The sequence below is a fragment of the Camelus bactrianus genome, chromosome 11 (genome assembly GCF_048773025.1).
Source record: "Camelus bactrianus isolate YW-2024 breed Bactrian camel chromosome 11, ASM4877302v1, whole genome shotgun sequence".
Lineage (NCBI taxonomy): Eukaryota > Metazoa > Chordata > Mammalia > Artiodactyla > Camelidae > Camelus > Camelus bactrianus.
Window position 1 is genome coordinate 77,470,545 of NC_133549.1, and position 18,440 is coordinate 77,488,984.

The 18,440-nt window shown below is 42.8% G+C and overlaps 1 protein-coding gene across 5 annotated transcripts in view; it reads right to left on the reverse strand.

Moving 5' to 3' along the window:
* The window catches only part of GRID1 (glutamate ionotropic receptor delta type subunit 1), a 627,303-nt gene that overhangs the window by 98,151 nt on the left and 510,712 nt on the right, over positions 1 to 18,440 (reverse strand). For 4 of the 5 annotated variants that reach the window (XM_074374324.1, XM_074374326.1, XM_074374328.1 and 1 more), the window contains 4 exons: positions 10,886 to 10,987; positions 9,264 to 9,461; positions 5,169 to 5,493; positions 3,809 to 3,947 (listed from right to left, as the gene is read on the reverse strand). In XM_074374324.1, the coding sequence (XP_074230425.1) occupies positions 3,809 to 3,947; positions 5,169 to 5,493; positions 9,264 to 9,461; positions 10,886 to 10,987 (764 nt within the window). The remainder of the gene's footprint in view (positions 1 to 3,808; positions 3,948 to 5,168; positions 5,494 to 9,263; positions 9,462 to 10,885; positions 10,988 to 18,440) is intronic. The other variant, XM_074374325.1, reaches the window with a different exon arrangement.

Consider the following 18,440-nt stretch of genomic DNA (forward strand, 5'->3'; position numbering starts at 1 on the left):
TTCTTCCTTATCACTAATTACATTAAACATACATGGATTAAACTTTCTAAGTAAAATGTAGAAATCAGTAGAATGAATGAAAAACCATAATCCAACTTTATGCTGTGTAGAAGCAACTCACTTTAGATTCAGAGACAAACAGATTGAAACTACACAAAAGGATAGAAAAAAAAATCTGTGCAAACAAGAATCAAAAGAGAACTAGAGTGGCTATGCTAATAATCAGAAAAACTACACTTTAAAGCTAAAATTTTTATGAGAAACCAAGGACATTACATAGTGAGAAAGGGGTCATCAATAAGAATATGTTTCGTCTGGGTTTTGGCACCAAAAAAAAAAGACTACGTAACAATTACAATTATAAAAATATATATACCTAATATACGAAGCAAAATTGATCAAACTGAAGGGAGAAATAGGCAGTTCTACAAAAATAGTCGCAGACTTCAATATCCCACTTCCAATAATTGAGAGAACAATTAGGCAGAAGATCAAGTCAATGGAAAACGTGAGCAACACTGTAAACACTGTAAATTACACTTGGTGATGAAACAGATATATGAACTGCCCTATAGCTACGAAAAATTTAATTCACAATTTGAAAGTACAAAAAATATGAAATCTCCAAGCCTAGATGGTTTCCCTGGAGAGTAATACCAAAGGCTTAAACATGAATTGACAGCAATTTTACATAATCTCGTCCAGAAAATAGAAGATGAAGGAAGATTTCCTAAATCATTTTATAAGGTCAGGGTTACCCTGGTATCAAAACCAGACAATGACAGTACAATAAAAAAAACAGTATAAACCAGTATTTCTTATAAATTTAGATGCAAAATTCCTCAACCAGAATGTCAGCAAACAGAATCCAACAATATACATAAAGAATCACAGACCATGACAAAATGAGATTCATTCAAGGTTTGCATTTGAAAAACAATCAACATAATCTACCATATAAGCTAAAGAAGCTAAAGAAGCTAAATAAGCAAAATCATATGATCATGGCAAGGAATGAAAAAAAATTTTTGACAAAATCCAACAGACAATCATGATAAATATTCTTGGCAAATTATTATCTATTGGCTTAATTCAATAACACCTATAATGAATGCAATTCCTGTTAAAATTATGGATTTTTTTTGTATAGACATAGACAAACTTATTCTAAAATTTATATGGAAAGTGTAGGCCCTAGAATAGTTAAAACAATCTCGACAAAGAAGGATAAAATGGGAGGAATCACTATGCTCAATACTGAGGCTCACTCTACAGATAGAGTAAGCAAGACAGTTGTGGTATCAATGAAAGAAATAAAGAATCCAGAAATTGACCCACACAAATATGCCCAACTGATTTCTGACAAATTTAAAAGCAATTCAGTGAAGGAAGGATAGGTTTTTTTTTTTTAATAAGTGGTGCTATAGCAATTGGACATCCATAGCCAAAAATAAAAAAATTTAAAAAAAAGAGAGAGAGAGAGAGAGAACTCAACCTAAATCTCACACCTTACACAAAAATTAACTCAAAATTGATTGTGGACCAAAATGTAAACTGTCAAAGGACAAAATTTTTAGAGGAAAAAAAAAAATAGAAACAAGAAAAAAAAAAAAGCCAGGAGATTATCTTCAGGGTCTAAGGCTGGGCAGAGAGTTAGACTTGACACCAAAAGCATGAGCCACAAAAGAATAAATGTACAAATTGTACCTCACATGAATTAAAAACTTTTCTTTGTAAGAAACCTTGTTAAGAGGTTGAAAAAACAAACTTTAGAGTTGGGGAAAATATTTGCAAACCACACATCTCGTATAGAACCAGTATCTAAAATATACAAAGAACGTTCAAAATATATTAATAAACAATCCACTTAGAAAATGGTCAAAATACATAAAGAGATATATTTCATCAAAGAGGATATACAGATAGCAATAAGCAAAGGTGTTCAATATAATTAGCCATTAGAGAAAGGCAAATTAAAATCACAGTGAGATATCACTCCATGCCTATCAGAATGGTAAAATAAAAAATAATGACAACAAAAAATAAATACTGGCAAAGATGCAAAGAAATTGGATCATTCCTACATCATTAGTAGTAATGTAAAATGGTACAGCCACTTTAGAAAGCAGTTTGTTCGTTTCTAATAAAACTCAACATGCTATTACCACAAGATACAGCAATTGCATTCTTGGATATGTATCACGTATTAATGAAAATTTATGTTCACACAAAAACCTACACAGAAATGTTCCTAGCAGCTTTATTCATAATTACCCCAAACTGGAAATAACCCAGAGGTCCTTCAGTGGGTGAACTGTTACACTGTGTTATATTAGATGCTACTGAGCAATAAAGAGCAATGAACTGTTAATACACACAACAACCTGAATGAATCTCCAGAGAATTATACTGAAAGAAAACAAAAATCCCAAAAGGTGTGATTTTATTTATATAAAATATTTGAAATGATAAAATTTTAGAGATGGGGAACTGATTAGTGTTTGGCGGGTGTTAAGAACAGGACTGGAGGGGAATATGTGTGAATGAGGTGGGTGTGGTTATAACAGAGCAACACAAGGGATCCTTGTAGGAATAAAATTGTTTAGCACCTTTACTGCAGTGGTGGATACAGAAATCTACAAATACGAGAAGACTACAGAATCAAATGCACAGACACACACATACAAAGAGAAGTGAGTACAAGAGGAGAAATCTGAATAGAATCAGTCAATTGAATCAATGTTAATATCCTGGTTTTGCAAAATGTTACCACTGGGGGAAACTGGTTAAAGGATATTATGAGATCTCCCCACGTTATTACTTACAACTGCCTATGAATCTATAATTATCTCAATTAATATGTCAACTAAAATAAAAACTAGATAATATCACACTGAATTTTGAATCCTAGTCAAGGAGTCTCAATTGTTTCAAATAGGCAGTTGGGAGCTATAGAAGCTAGTTGAGTATGCATGACTTGATTAGAGCTTTGGATGAAAAGAATCAATATGATGATAGTAAGTATGATGAATTAAAGAAGAAACTACCAATGGCGGGGACACTGAAAACCAGGATCGGGGATCAAGTAAGAGGTGATACTGAAGTGGACATTGCACCCAAGGACGTGTAGACTAGACCTGTGCCTTTGGTCACTTCAGCAACCACACATCCAACACACGCTCTCTTAGTCCAAGTTTTTTTGTAATTCACACAGTATGTGAGAATCTGATAATAAAGCAAAGGTAGTTCTGAGTTATTTCATTATGTTGAATTAATTCTTTTATGCCATGTTTTTAACATTCTGGTAAAAGGCAGAAACATTTTTAGTCCTTGGTTTCAATAATATTACAATTTTATAACTGTAAATGAAATAAGTTTTCTAATCACTGTGATAATTGGCATGTTTTTAAAAATAATTTTAGGTGTTTGAAGATTGGAAAAATATATTAGACTTGTGATTTAAATTAATTTTAATTAAATGTTTAGAAAATTTTGATTAAATTTATAATCAACAATTTTAAGTGTCTGAGGACCTTTAATTTGTTAACTTTGAATGTTTTGATTTATTAGTCATATAGCAGACTTTAAATGTTCAAAGAAATATTATTTAATGAATTTGTACATGTATTTAATTGTGTATGAAATAAAATACAACAGGAGTGAAGTTCCTCGTGCATTTAAAGGTTACCATCATCAAATTGCAGATCTGGAATCCAAGTCCTTCTCTGCCTCTGTGACAACCAGGCTGCCCTGGACAAGTTTGCATCCTCTCTCTACAGTCAGATCTGGAAGGAGCAATGGATCTTACCTTATGGGGTTGTCCATCCTGGACACTGTGAGGAAGGCAGCAAGATTGGCTGTGTAGGAGGAGCACACGATGAGGGTAAAGAGCCACCAGCTGCCCATCACGATGCGCATGGCCATGGAGTTCACTGAGGACTCACCACCTGCAGGAGGCAGGTGAAGAGCATTGGTCCTGAGCTTCCACTCTCACTCTCATCCCCAGGGAAATTATCTGCCCCGCGGCCAGGATCAGGGAGCCACCCTGGTGATGAACTGGGGAGCTTGAAAGTGATGGCTGGCTGGTTATGGTGGGCGGTGACAATTCTGGGGGAAAAAAAAATCCTAAGACCACCAATCTTGGAAAGAGATGGAGGACCACAAAATACGGAAAAGCTCGGACTGGCATTTTTAGTGATGTGATATATTTCAAAAGGCCAAGAATTGAGTTCTGAATATCAAAATCTTTCAGTTAGAAGAGTCTGCCTCACTGTGTGGAGAACTCCCAGAGCTGAGACCGTACAGAAGGTCCCTTTCCATTTTAAATTCCCATGGATTAGGCTCAGGAATTCTGTAAATGTAAAATTACCTCCTACCTGCAGTGTTCCCTCGCTTTCTTTTAAACCTCAGAAATGAGATGTACCAAATCACTTTTATTAATATGCAGCCCTCAGTAGATGACTTTTTCTTTCTCTAGGCTTTTTCAGAAATCATTGCATGTGACTTTTAGTCAGAAGCTGCCTCTTTGAGGCCACTTATTTCTCCTTGGTCCCTTAGGTGATAGCAGAAAAAAAGCTTCTCACTGACTATTCGTATGAAACCTCTCAAGCAGGTAATGCGTGCTTTGCCATGCCGCAAACAGGGCCAGGACTCACGTTAGCAACTCTGCAATCTGTTGTTTCTGGTCAAAATTGCACAATCCTGCAACCCCTACAAGTGCTCTCCAGACTCCTCAGAGATAGGAGGTTTTGGATCTCAAGAATGGCTGAAGTACTGCTTAGGTGATTGCAAAACAATTGTGATATTTTTATCCCATTAAGACTTCAAATTTAAGCAAGATACAGTTTTCATCTGACAACTCCGTCTGCATAACAATCAGTCTAATGTGGCAGGGGAGGAAAGTGCCAAGCAGAACTCCAAAGTTAATTTTATCTAAAGTAGAAAATCAGGATTTGAAGTTAAGTTCCTTGGTGTCATTATTGCATTTAGTTCCTAGGTGACATTACTCAGAGAAATTGGATGCAGCATGATATCAGTATGACCTTAAAGACTAAATAAAATTGCATTTGCAATGACTTTGGCGAAATGCATCTAAGAACTTTGCCAATGGACAAGTTCTTCCAGACCCCCTGGGGCTATTTCAACAGCGGGGAAAACCAGGAGGGTACCTTGCTGTACGAAGGCTCCATAGACGATCCAGATGGCACTGTGTAAGGTGGCAGAAGTCGAGGGTCGGGGCTGGGCAGCAGTCTGGGCCCGCACAGCCTGAATCCGGTTCAACACGAATATCAGCACGCCAACCACCGGTATGGCTGCCGCGATGCAGGCCCAGACGGCAAAGTCAAACGGAGCAAAAAGGGAGAAGATGCTGATTTTCTCCTCTGGCTTCTTGAGGAGGATCCCCACTGAGTAGTCCATGTAGCGCTTGCTGAAGTCCACCACGCTCTCGCGCTCCGGGGTGATGGTGATGGCGGAGATGGCCAGGTCTGCCCTCTGAAAGGCAAACCCATCTCATCAACGGCGGTCCTCAGCTTACTGCTGGGTGCCACCCTGGCCGACGCCTGCCCTCTCTGCCCTTTGGGTTGTTCTGTTCAGAGGAAAGGGAGTCAAGAGTTGACCCCTCGTGACCTTGAATACTGTAGGGAAAATCCAGCGCTAAGTTGTCTGTTCTTACCTCCTTCACCTTACAAATTTCTCTCCCAAACCCTAAAAACTCGTGGAAACCACTTCTGGAGGAGAGAGTCTATAAACCATCTTCATTCCTGTGCGAATTGCAGTTTTTCTGCACTTTCTTATTGGTCCCCCTAGCGAACTCTCTCTCTTCCTGGTATTTCCCTCTTGCTGTGCCCCAGCGCCCTCCGACTCCCTTCTATTTCCTGCTGCATTTAGCTACCTCTTTCCTATACTTCAAGGCCACAGGGACACTCCATTATTCTCATCAAGCCTCTCCCAGCTCCATTAGGCCACACAGATAACTTTCTTTTCTAAAACACTTTACAAGTTCTCTGGTGAGTTGTACAGCTACCTCGAATCTCATTCACATATCAGTCTTAGGTTGTTTCTTATGCAGACTGTACATCAGACAGTAACGTCCTCTAAGAAAAAAGGGGTCATCTACTTCTTTTGATCTTCCACCTCCCTTAACTCATGGCTTCTCAGACATATGGGCTGATTCTTCCTTGAGGAAAACCGTGCTGTGAAGGGGCCCTCTGGGCATCCAGTGCTGTGACCTCACACGTACCTCCCAAGACTTTTGCTTTCCCAGATGGGCTTAATTTAAAAATAGGCATATTACTTAGCCATAAAAAAAAGAATAAAATAATGTCATTTGCAGCAACATGGATGGACCTAGAGATTGTCATTATAAGTGAAGTAAGCCAGAAAGAGGAAAAAAAAATGATATCACTAATATGTGGAATCTAAAAAAAAAAAAAAAAGAAGGACACTATGAACTCATCTACAAAGCAGAAACAGACTTGCAGACACAGTAAACAATCTATGGTTACCAAGGAAAGGGGGTGAGAAGGTAAATTTGGGAGCTTGGGATTTACAAATGTTAGCCACTATATATAAAATAGACTTTAAAAAGTTTCTTCTGTATAGCACAGGGAACTAAGTTCAAGATCTTGTAATAACCTTTAATGAAAAAAATATGAAAATGAATATATGGATGTTATGCATGACTGGGGATTGTACAGAAATTGACACTATAATTGACTATACTTCAGTAAAAATAAATAAATAAATAAAAATAAAAATATATATATAAAAAATAGACAAAACCTCATTAAGGTGGAACTAGACTCTGAGGTTAAAGCTACCAAGACTGGTGGAGCCTCGGCTTCTCATGCCTTGGTGGATGTTGGCCGGCAGTAATAGACTTAAAGTACCTGCTTCAACCTCAAGCACGTTAAAAGGTACAGTGACCATCTCCGTCTTGGCTCTTGGGCCTCTAAGTAGGAGGCGTTGTGAGAACCAAGTTTATTTTAGAATGACCAGTTGTGACAACTGAGCCAAACTACATGTTCAAATGGGAGAAAACTACACAGAAAGATTTTGTCAGGTCTAACATGTGGGCTGGAGGGGGAGATGTACTGATGTTCTAAACTGTGAAAGCCAACAACACACCTAGAGTAAGGAGAAAAAATGTTGGAGGTGAACATGTCGCCGCACAGACTTGTCACAGCTGTATCTCTGGCTCCTGCTTTCTCTTCTCATAAACCCAAGATCCAGGGAGGGGTTTTTGTTTTGTTTTGTTTTGTTTTGTTTTGTTTTGTTTTGTTTTGTTTTGTTGTTGTTTTAAGGATTCAGAGAGTTTGGGGCATATTTAAGGACTGAGAAAGTGACCTAGTGGATCAGGGTAGGTTTACAATACAGGATGGAAGGAAATTAATTTATGAAACCAGGTCCAGGGCACAAGGGAAACAACTCATGGCACAGATGGAGGGGTGAGCTGTAACAGGGGGAAAAACACTCCCCTCTCTGAAACTGGAGGTGAGGGCATGTGTCCCCAGATGTGAATTTCACAGGAAGTTGAAGTAGAACTTCATGCCCAGAAGTCTCCATTTCTTTCCTGAATATAAGACGACTTTTTTTTTTTTTAATTTAGTATAGAAGATTATTAGGTGGCTTGAAGAGGAAGATAAATTTTGGAAACAGTCTCTAAGAAACATAGCCAAGAGGCCCAATAAAGAACAAGTTAAGGAACGTGGGCTGTCCTGAAGGCCTGGCTGAGATGGGAGGCCACACCCTGTCCGTACGTATCCATCTGGACAAATTTGCGATTTTCTCTTCTAACTGTGAAGAGCAACCAGGACGTCAGAGTCAGAGGGTAGATAACAGAATCAAGTCAGGGTTTCAGTGCAGCAAGAAATCAAGAATAATTTAGGAGACTCACAAAGGATGAAGGGAGCAGGGGTTTGTCTGGACAACCACAGAAGGCCCACCAGGCGGGAGAGGATGCGGCATCAGAAGGGCACAGAAATCTCAGAGAAGAATAAACCTCAAATAGCAAGTGAAAAGGGCCAGACACAAAAGTCCACATATTGTATGACTCCATCTGTATTAAATGTTCACAAAAGCAAATCTATAGAGACAGCAGATAGACTAATGGTGCCTAGGGCTGGGGTTGGGAGTGGGTTTAACTGTAAATGAGTATGAGGGATCTCCTTGGGGCGATGGAAGTATTGTAAAACTAGATTATGGTGAAGGTTGCACAACTCACTAGATTTCCTAAAACTCGTTGAATTATACATCAGAAATTGGGTGAATTGTTTATATAAATCATTCCACAATAAAGCTGCTGTTTTTTAAAGCTTAGGAGAAACTAGAGAGAATATGGGCCTCGTGTCTATCTTTAGGGGTTTATAAAGCAAAGGGACTGAGTTTTAGGGACAAAGGCCAGAAAAAGTCAGCAGGTGGACAGGTTGCAGTCATGGAGTGGGACAGTGACAGCAACATGTAAGACGCTAACAAGATGCATGGGTCCAGGTACCGGAGCAGAGCACGAGCAAAGGTCACTGGAGGTAAGAGGGTCAAAGCACTGGAAGCCCAGGGTTGTCTGTAGGGCTGTCAGAAATGGCGAGACTGATGGCCATAGTCACACTGGACAGGGAGGACTTGAGCAGATCCACTATCATAAATGACTGTCAGGAAATGATCCAAGGGTCAGTCATGGGACAGCAGGGGCAAGGATGGGGACACAATGAATTGGCTGCATGCCATGAGTCTCAACGAGGATCCAGGTTCTACAGGAAGGTGGAAGAGTAATGGCTTGATATTAACACGAGGAGCTAGGGAATGCCACCTCACTTACATGCGGCGATGCAGACACACCCGCACACTCATGCACACATATGCATGCATGTGGACACACACATGATATAGACATCTACTTGGGGGCTGTGAAGAAGAGAATAAGCAAGCACCAGTCCCCACCACGAGAACTGGGTTCTTATTTCAGCCCCAGTGTGGGGATGGGTTTTATGAAGGGTGTATTACACAGCAGACACAGTGGATGGGTTTCAAAGGAACAGGCACAGAAGGAAAGCACAGAGCGCCAGGGAATGAGAAAATAAAAGAGTAAAAATGGATACAGCAAGGAGGAAGAGGGTTGAGGAAAAGAGGGTCTTGGTGTGTGGAGAGTGGTGACTATATTCTTTCCAGCTGGGCCCAAGATTCCAACTTCACAATGGGCCCAGTTAAGAGATTAGCCCGGAGGCAGACGAGGGTGCCCCTCCCCGGGGACCTGCTTTGGGACCTACCTTGCTGATGAGCTCCCCGATCATCCCGTTCCAGGAGGTGTTATGGAGCTGGTGACCGTACCTGCCATCGGGGGCCTGGTAAATCTCATATTTGAAGCCCAGAGCCTTGGCCAGTGCATCCAGGACATCAATGGAGAACCCTTTGTAGCGCTTGGGCTGACCAAGGATGTTCTCAGCCACCATCACGAAAGGCTCTTCCTGAGGACAACAGAATGAATGTTCTTCAACTCAATAACAGGTTCATTAACACACATCTTCCCAGGGTACTGATGGAGAGACCAAGCCAATGAATCATAACTTCAGAACATTTTGGATTTACCCAATTTAGGCCTGGAGTCTGAACCTCTCTTCCCTTTCCTAAAGCACTTTATGGAGACTCAGGATACAATACACAGGAAAGTCTTTCCAACTGGTTTGTTGATGGAGGAACAAAGATTTACTTGTCCTCTATCATCCGAGACTCAGCCCAGAACATCATCTCCCAGAACAATATGACTTGTTTTCATCCCTTCATTTGTGACATTCAGGACTCTGTGCTTAGGAAATGCCATAATTCTCCAGGACCCACATAAGAAATGGGGATACTTCTCATCCAGGATAATAAATGACAATAAAGCTCTGTGATATTGGACTGAGAGAAGACAGTATTCCATCTATCAGACTGTACTAGGAGATGGATGCTGAGTCACAGGACAAGGTCACACCACAAGTCAAGGACAGGATGGGATTAAACCCCACAGGGTCCCATCCAGGGTATGTTCACATTCACACATTTTGTGCTGTCACATGTGATCCTATAGGGCACGCGATCATCTGGAAAACACCCCAACCTTCCCTACCACAGACCTGTGAAACTGAACAAGATGGGGCCTTTTGCAACAGTCCCAGAGACTACACCTTATTAATTTAATTTGGGGGAGGGGTGTAAGGTATAATGTGTATTCATGGTGTGCATGTGGGCAATGCAGGGATACTGCTGTCAAAGATTTCTAGAACCCAGGGGGCGCTCATGCTTGTTAGGACAGAGGGGAATGATTGGATCATGTCTGACCAGCTAATAAAAGATAAATCTAAAATGTCTCCTACAGTTCAGAAAAGGCAAAGAACGAAATGGAAAGGAAGATGCCTTCTGAGGTGTCTGAAAGATGTAAAAGTCTCTGATTCCAGAACAACTGTGCAGAAATATTCTAACCAATGGTCTTTGCTATGAACTTTGTGTCACACGGGCCCATCAAGGGTGTTGGGTTCTGGAAAAATGTCCTCCCAGCATCTTCCTGGGGGCTCTGGCTACTAGTAAAGCTCTTTTAAGGACTAGCAGTAGGTCAAGATCCTGTAGACATCCAAGAACAAGTGTAGTTGTGTCCATTCTGGAGCTCAGCACTGGATCTGGCCTAGAGCAGCCCTGTGACCTCCTGTGGAACGTCTCAGAGGCTTCAGGGCAGAATCTCCAATCTTATTCTTCCTTCATTATCCACAAAATTCTCAAGAGTGAAAGGTCTTCTGAAAGCTCCAGCCACTACTTAAGACCCCCTTCTCTCCAGACCCAGCATTAGGCCAAACAGAGAGAAGCCTCTGGCTCAAAAGCCTGAGTGGTGGCCCTCCCCATGTGCCCATGATCCTACCAAGACAGTCACCACTTTGAGAGTCAGTCCTTGGAGGCGGCTGCCCATGGGCCTCTCCTGCAGGCTGCCATTCAGACCCTTCTCTGAGTCCCACGTTGCCAGCTGTGAAGGAAAAAGGGAGTGTGAGGGACGGAGCGGGCACGTGTGCACATCTTAGGAACTGCCTCCTAATCTGGGCTCCTGAGTCAGGCAGATAGGCAGACAACAGCCCTACGAGTTTCCCAGAGACCCAAAGCCATCTTAAAACCTTAGAAAGAACAAAGGTGGGACAGACAGAGTCCCACCTCCTCCGTCAGCTCATCTGGATCTCAAGGACTCGCCACCTCCTTGAAATGAAACCAGTTGGTAAGAACTTATTTCTGGAATGAACGTTTATATCCAATTTTACTCTGTCCACCTACTGAGGCTATGTCACTGTGTCACTCACAAAGTGTCCTCTGTCTTAAATGACTCCTTTGACTTGCCCAGGCCAGGAGGTTCTTGAGTGCAGCCGCTGCCACCACCAGAGCAGGATGGGGCTCAACAGTGAAGCAGGTAACAAAGACCCACGTGGACAGCTGTCCTGCACCCACATGCCTACTGCAAGCAGGATCGGGGGCTCACTGTCTGTCTTCACTGTAGTGTGAACTTCATGATTTTGCCTGATAGGCAGGTAGAGGCCAAGAATAGCCGTGCTCTGGGTCTGCTGTACCTCCTGAACTGCAGAATCTGTCCAGTAGCCTGATGCATCCCTGACAGGCACCTAAGGGGGTCAAGAAGACCCCATCCTGGCTCAGAAACGACAGGAGACATAGACGTTCTTCGGACCGCTTCACTTCCCTGCATCCCTGCAGGGCCTGAGCAACAGCGATGCAACCTTTGTCTGAGCAACGATCCTCAATCATTAATTGGTGAGCTGTAAAAAGATACAGAGACTGGCCCCATCTAAGGCCAACAGAATCAGGACCTCAGTGCTTGGACACAGGAATATTAATGCTTCCCCTATAATCTTCACTGCAAACCTCTGCTCTTCTAGGTCACTGGGTCTCTGACTTCACCTCGTATTAGAATCTCTAAAGAGGGCTTTTAAAACATACCAAAGCCTGGGCCCCACCCCTAGAGATTCCAATTTAATTGGTCTGGAGAAGGCTGGATATGGATCATTTACTTCGCAGGTAATTCTAATGCAGGGCCAGGACTGTGGAAGCAGTGATCCACGAACCGTAATATGCAGACTGACCACCCAGGGATGTTGCATGCACTTTCTGATCCTGGGGCCTAAGATTATTCCTGTCTAACAAGCTCCCAGGTGCTACTGCTGCTGATCCATAAACCATCATTTCAGTAGCAAGGGCTTAAAAGATCAGACTGACACAGACAGATCTACCCTACATCAAGGAAAACCCACAAGACCCCTAGCTAGGCTGAGTGAAAGAACTATTCCTCTGTGGAGAAGTGCCACCAGGTGCCCTAAAGGAGCCACCCATAGTGCCACTGAAGGACACTCCTACTCTCCCAGCATCTCTGAGAGACCACAGTTCCAGAATCTGAGGGACTACTCCACCTGGAAGATACTAGAACCTGGAGGATGAAAGCAGGAACATCAGAATGAGATACGTGGTTCTAGGACCAGTTTAAAGGAACCTGGAAACTCCTGCTGTCACTTCGGACACGATACCAGCTAAGACCCACTCCACCCTAAATAACAAGATGCCTGGCAGTGATAAATGAGTCATTCAGTTAAGACCACAGCCATCTACTCCGAGGAGCTCCCCACAGCCACCACTCACTAATTTGGGGGCGTTGCAGTGAAGACGAAAGTTAAGCTCTACCCAAAGTCCTGTTTAAGGACATCAAGATGCCATACTCTGGGAACTGGTATAGTGAGAACGAAACATCATGGCTATTTCTCCAATGGGTCTTAGGAAATAGCCTTGGGACCCAGAATCCATTAAAATGCTAATGCAAGGGAAAAGACAGACTCAGACAAATAGAGTCAAGGTGTTGATCCCCTGCATTCTTTGGACCCTTTGCTATTGGACTCAGGGGACTCTGATGTGTATCTGGGCAGCCTGCATCTCATCCCCACAACTGGTTAGCCCAGGCACTGGGGTTGCTTAACCCTATGTGTGATCTGCTGCACCTCCTGGGTTAGGTGGTGTTATAAAGTTTCCCTTTACTACCCCAATGATTTACAGAGTCATAATGCAAGCAATCTTGTCCCAGTGATGACACGCCAGCTCCAGGGACTGGATATTCTACTCTGCACCAGGACCTGAATGCCTAACACCTGCTGCCAAACCTCCTTGGCACTGGTGAAGGGGCATCTGAACTCTGTGCCGCCCTGGCTTGGATCAGTACCTGGAAATGAGGCTCTGTGTAGCACTGATCAACCAGTCTTTACCTGTCCTTCTATTGGGATTGTAATTATTCGTGAGTACTGAGACTGGAGGCAGGAAGAAGCAGTTGGGATAAAGCCCTGTCCTTCTAGGGGTTTAGCTCCAGAGAGAAGGGCTCTGTCTCTCAGTCCCTGTCCACAGCATCCTCTGCTTCTAGCCCACTGCCTGGCTCAAGGCAGCAGCACTTCTGCGCCAGAGCATTGCAGCAGGCTCCCCATTGACCTCATTACCCCCAGCCTCTCTCTCTTACAGTCCACCTCCATTGTATTTATAATAATAATAATAATAAACCTCAAACATGAACTGTGTTAATTCCTAATTACTCCCCATTTCCCAAATCCCTCCCCTTTCTCATGCAGATGGTGTCCCCTCCTGACTCTACATCCAGGTCCTTCCACCTAGGATGCCATTTCTCTTCGGCTGGGTCTGGTAAACTCTTCTTCAATTTTTTAAAAATAACTTGCTTTCACTTTTGGACAGTTTTAGATTCACAGAAAAGTTGCAAAAGTTATGCAGAGAATGTCCCTACGCTCCTTGCTCAGTTTCCCCTGTTGTTCAGCTGTTACATCGGTGTGATACGTTCCTCACAACGATGAAACGTTGAGTTCAATCGTCACCATTTATTTATACAGAGCTGCAGCAGGAATGACCCCTAGCAACTTCCCTTCTGGACCTAAGTCAGTGCTATTTGCGTTTCTTACTCTGTCCCCTGGGATCAAAACCCTGTCTTCAAAAACTGTCCAGAGTCTCAAGTACTTGGATTGGACTTGGCCTCGCTTATTCCCATCTCAAGATTTCCAGCCTTGCCTTCAATGTCATTTCTCCTCTTGAGGATCAATTCCCACGTACTGGGATAGACTTGGGGAACTTGGAGATATTAAATTAGCATGAGTTAATAGATCTATGTTCTAGGTGTTTCCATTACTTACCTGAGTGACCTCAGCACATTTTACAGCACATTTTACACTCAAAATATAAGAGACAGTCAACAAATATTTTGGAATAAATTTAACTTCCCTGAGATTCCACTTTCTAATCTATAAAATGGAATAAAAATACCTTCCTTGCCCACCATGTTGAGGGGCTGTTCAAAGGAGAAAATAGTTTTGAAATAATGTTATAAAATAATTTAATTAATAATCATAAAGTAAAGAATCAGGATATAAAATGGTGTGTACCACACAACCTTAATTATTTTTTTTAAAGGTAGCGGAAACAACGGGAGGAAATATGTTAAAATGTAATATTTGGATTTATCTTGGTGGTGAAGTTACAAATAACCATGATTACTTCTTTGTGCTTTTCTATGTTTTTAATAGGTTTTTCATTACTTTCACAAGAAGGAAAACAAGCTTTTGATAGAAATAGCAAGCACAGGGTGATGAAGCAAAATCCTCTCACATGCACTTGTATGACTGAAGCTGAAAGCAAGGAAGTAATCAAAGTAAATTATCTGTTGGTGTGTCAAGGCCAGTCTGAGAGTCAGAGCTTAATAGCTCAGTCCTCTTGAGACAGGAGGAAAGAGGGCAGGGCACAACCACTTAAAGAATAACATAGCTGTTGAGGATGCAACATAAACTGGTTAGAACCAACTAGGCCCAAGATGGCAGAAGATTCAACTTCCAGTAGACCTTGAGCCTCATTACAGGCTCACTGTAATACGTTAGCTGCTAAATGACACACCCACAGGCACCATGACAGTTCCCAAGCTGACGGTAAAAGGCCAAAAATTGGACAGGGGCCCAATTCTTGGGAATCCCAGCCCGTTCCCCAAAACAGTTGGAATAATCCTCCCACTTGTTAGCATATGAAAGTGCCCATCCCATAAAAACTAACCGCCCCTGCACCCCAGGGCTGCTCTCCCTTCTGAGATGAACCACATTCTGCCTATGGAATATGTATCTAATTAATCCTCACTTTACTTTCTTGACCTCTGGGTCTCGTCTCTGAATTCTTTCTGCGATGAGACAAGAACCTACTGTCTGGTAACAGAACCTACTCTGCAGGAGCACTGGCTGCAGGGGGCTGTGGTCGAGGGCCCTGTCTCCTAGAAGACGCACATTGGGAGGTCCTCCAGCAAAGCATCACACATTCTAAGACATCTCCACGATGGTGCAGGGCCCCAGGAGCCCGCTGGGTTTGGAGACAGGGAAGCAGCCCTTCCTGAGGCCCGGTTCTGTGAAGACACACAATCACTCTCCACTAAGAAAGTGGGGCAGCACCAAATCATGTTAGTTACTATTCAGACAATCCTAACACAAGGCCATTTAAATCAAAGTGCAGCTTCCTGAGAGGGGGAAGACATTCTTCTAAATCTGTTATTATTATGCTTATTTTTTTGTCTGAAACTACTTAGGGCTTAAAGGTTTTGTTTTTTTTTTTAATTGTTTTTCAGTACAGATTTCTCTCTCCCTGGCCTTCAGGCATCCTGTACTCTGACAAAGAGAAAAAAAAAAATACTTCAAAGAGAAACCAAGATTCTGCCTTCAAACACATCAAAGTGTAACCATGTCCCAGGATCCAGATTCGAGTTGGGCAGGAAAGTTTATTATTCCCTCACATCAGCCTGAAGCCAAGACCCCAGGCTGGGTCCCCTTGTTTTCACAAAGCCCTGTGTTCTCGCCCAAATCTTAAGACTGGAGTGGTAAACCGTCATCCTTTCTGAGTGAGGACATCCCTCTGAGCACCCGATCTGTAAGACCAGAACAGAGAAAGGCATAATCCTTTCTAAACAAAATCTTTGGTTTAAAAGACTCCAGTGGAATGTTTAAAAATAAAATAAAGCCTTTAAATGGACTCCCAAACTTGCAGTCCACCAAGATTAGGAGAGACTGTGTCCTGCCTTCCTCCCCAGGGTAGCTGGGGCTGCCGGTTCAAGATGCTAGAGAAAAGTTTCAAATCATAAAAGCCAAATGAGGCTGATAGGTTTGATAAATGCGAAGCCAGAAAAACCTTTCACCCAAAGAAGTCCTGACACTTAGTCATACAGCTGCAAACCATTTCATTTGTACATAAGTGTGTCTGCTCTGACTTCCCCTTGTGTTTTGCAGACAGAATTCTGTTCATGGGCTCGATGAATTTATGGCCACAGACACCCAATTTTGACAGCTGACCTGTCAAGATCAGCGCCTGAAAAACTAATTTCCAGCTCTGTTAAACAAAACGAGAACTGTCGTGATTTGATAAGACAGCTACGGTTTTCATTCATTGCCAAGATCCGCTCTACCCAGACCAGAAGCGTGGATGGAGCCAGAGGTTACAGCGCAGTCAGCACTTGAAAGGCGATATATGGTTTCAAAATCTGATTATGACAAACAACCGTTCAGGAGATCAGCCGATAGGAGAATAAATTTCATAAACCACTGGTCTCAGGAAAATATATTTCCTGAGTCAATCTCAGTGTTCTCCATGTTAGTGTTTGAGTTGTGAGAAGTAGGGGTTTGGGACTTTGTGGCTTCTCCTTACTAAATGCAGGACCATTGACCAGAAATGGGATGCTCCTCCTTTGGAAGACTGGGCATTGTGGTCTGTAGTCTAGTTCTAGAGGGGTCTTAAAGGGCTGTGGTCTTTTCATGGGGAGGGGGGAAGGAGGGAGGAGGAAATTCAATTGCTTTACAGCCCAGAGTATGACCAACTGGACATAAAGAGCCTGGTCAATTCCTTGGGAGGGAGGGAAGGAAGGTAGGTAGGTTCGCTTCACCCCACATCTCCTATTTAGCTTTATCCGACAGAACAGAATAACAGATCAATAACCTCTATCATCATGTTTCACAACTGAGTGAACAATACTTTGGGGCTGAGCTTGTCTCAAGAGAGCGCTGGAAGCAGGAAATGAAGTTTTTATGACTAAGCCTGTCAGACGTCACAGCCATACTTGGGGTCCCACGTGAGCTGTTACCCCATCGACCAGCAATTGCCGTCAGCTGAGCCCAGACACCCTCGGCGGGGATGCAGGCTTCCATATGAGGGCACACGTTGTTTACCATCACGTCGGTACGGGGGGCTTTTCTAAAATAATAAACCCTCTGTTAGCTTTGACTCCTTTGTCCATTTTTATTGGAAAATAAATTGGTCGGGTGTACGTTTCAAAGAATCACAGCCCTGGGTAGGGGTTCAGCCAGCTCTGATTTTGGTCAGAAAATTGCACATTTTAAACTTTGGCTAAATGCAAGGACAACATGTTTAGACACAAACAGGGCACCTTGGAAGCAGAGTGTGAGCACCTGAGGGTAGGATATTGATATCTGTAGCCAGGGTTCCTGAAGTAAAGTCTCATTTGAGAATTCATTTTGAGAATTCCAGTATATCGGGGCTACTGAGGGCAGGCCTTTAGAGTATAAACCACAAGAGATGACCATCAGGTCAGATGTATCTACTGAGAAAGGGGCCAGGACCACTCTTGAGGCTCCAGATGTGCTGTGTAGGAGGGCAGAGGGGACTCATTCTGGGATGGGGAGAGCTGCCAAGTCTCGGCCCATGCGTGCTGGCACAGGGAATTAAGCATTTGGTGAAAGTTGTGCTTTTTTAAAATAAGCCCCGGCATTACTTGGGCTAAATGTCCAAAGGGAAGAGCCCTTAGGAAGTCAATCAAAAGGGAAATAAGCCGAAGAGATATCACATATGGGGGCTTCATGAAAAACCTTTAGCAAGAATGAAAGATACTCCCCCCAGGGGGCATTGGAGAGGAAGATGCTTAAAATCAGACATGCCATTGACCCTGATAGAGGTCACAGAGAGGCCCAAACGCCAGCCTCTCCTATCTGAAAGCCCAGGGCACAGAGGGCTCACTGAGCCCATACTGACCGACTCTGATGGTGCCAGCAATGAAATTCTTCTGCCACGTTAACAGGGACGATGGAGGCAGATCTACTTCTGCTTAAGATCCAGAAAGCATATTGCTCTCATTGTAACAAACAAACAAATAGTTAGATCATCAGTACAACTGTATTAAAAAAAATTATCCTCGGAGAGACCTGTGGTCATAAGACCATCTGGTGAGCTGAATTTCAAAGGATGAGAAGCCCCTCCAAGGAGAGACAGGATATAAGAAATATTTCCTTTGGCAGATGGTGGGACAAAAGAGGTGGTAGTTATATGAGTGGATAAGAAGAACAAAACCTGAAATTTCAGCAAATTCTCACGGGCTGTGTGTGGACCACCATGACAGTGAGGCTCCT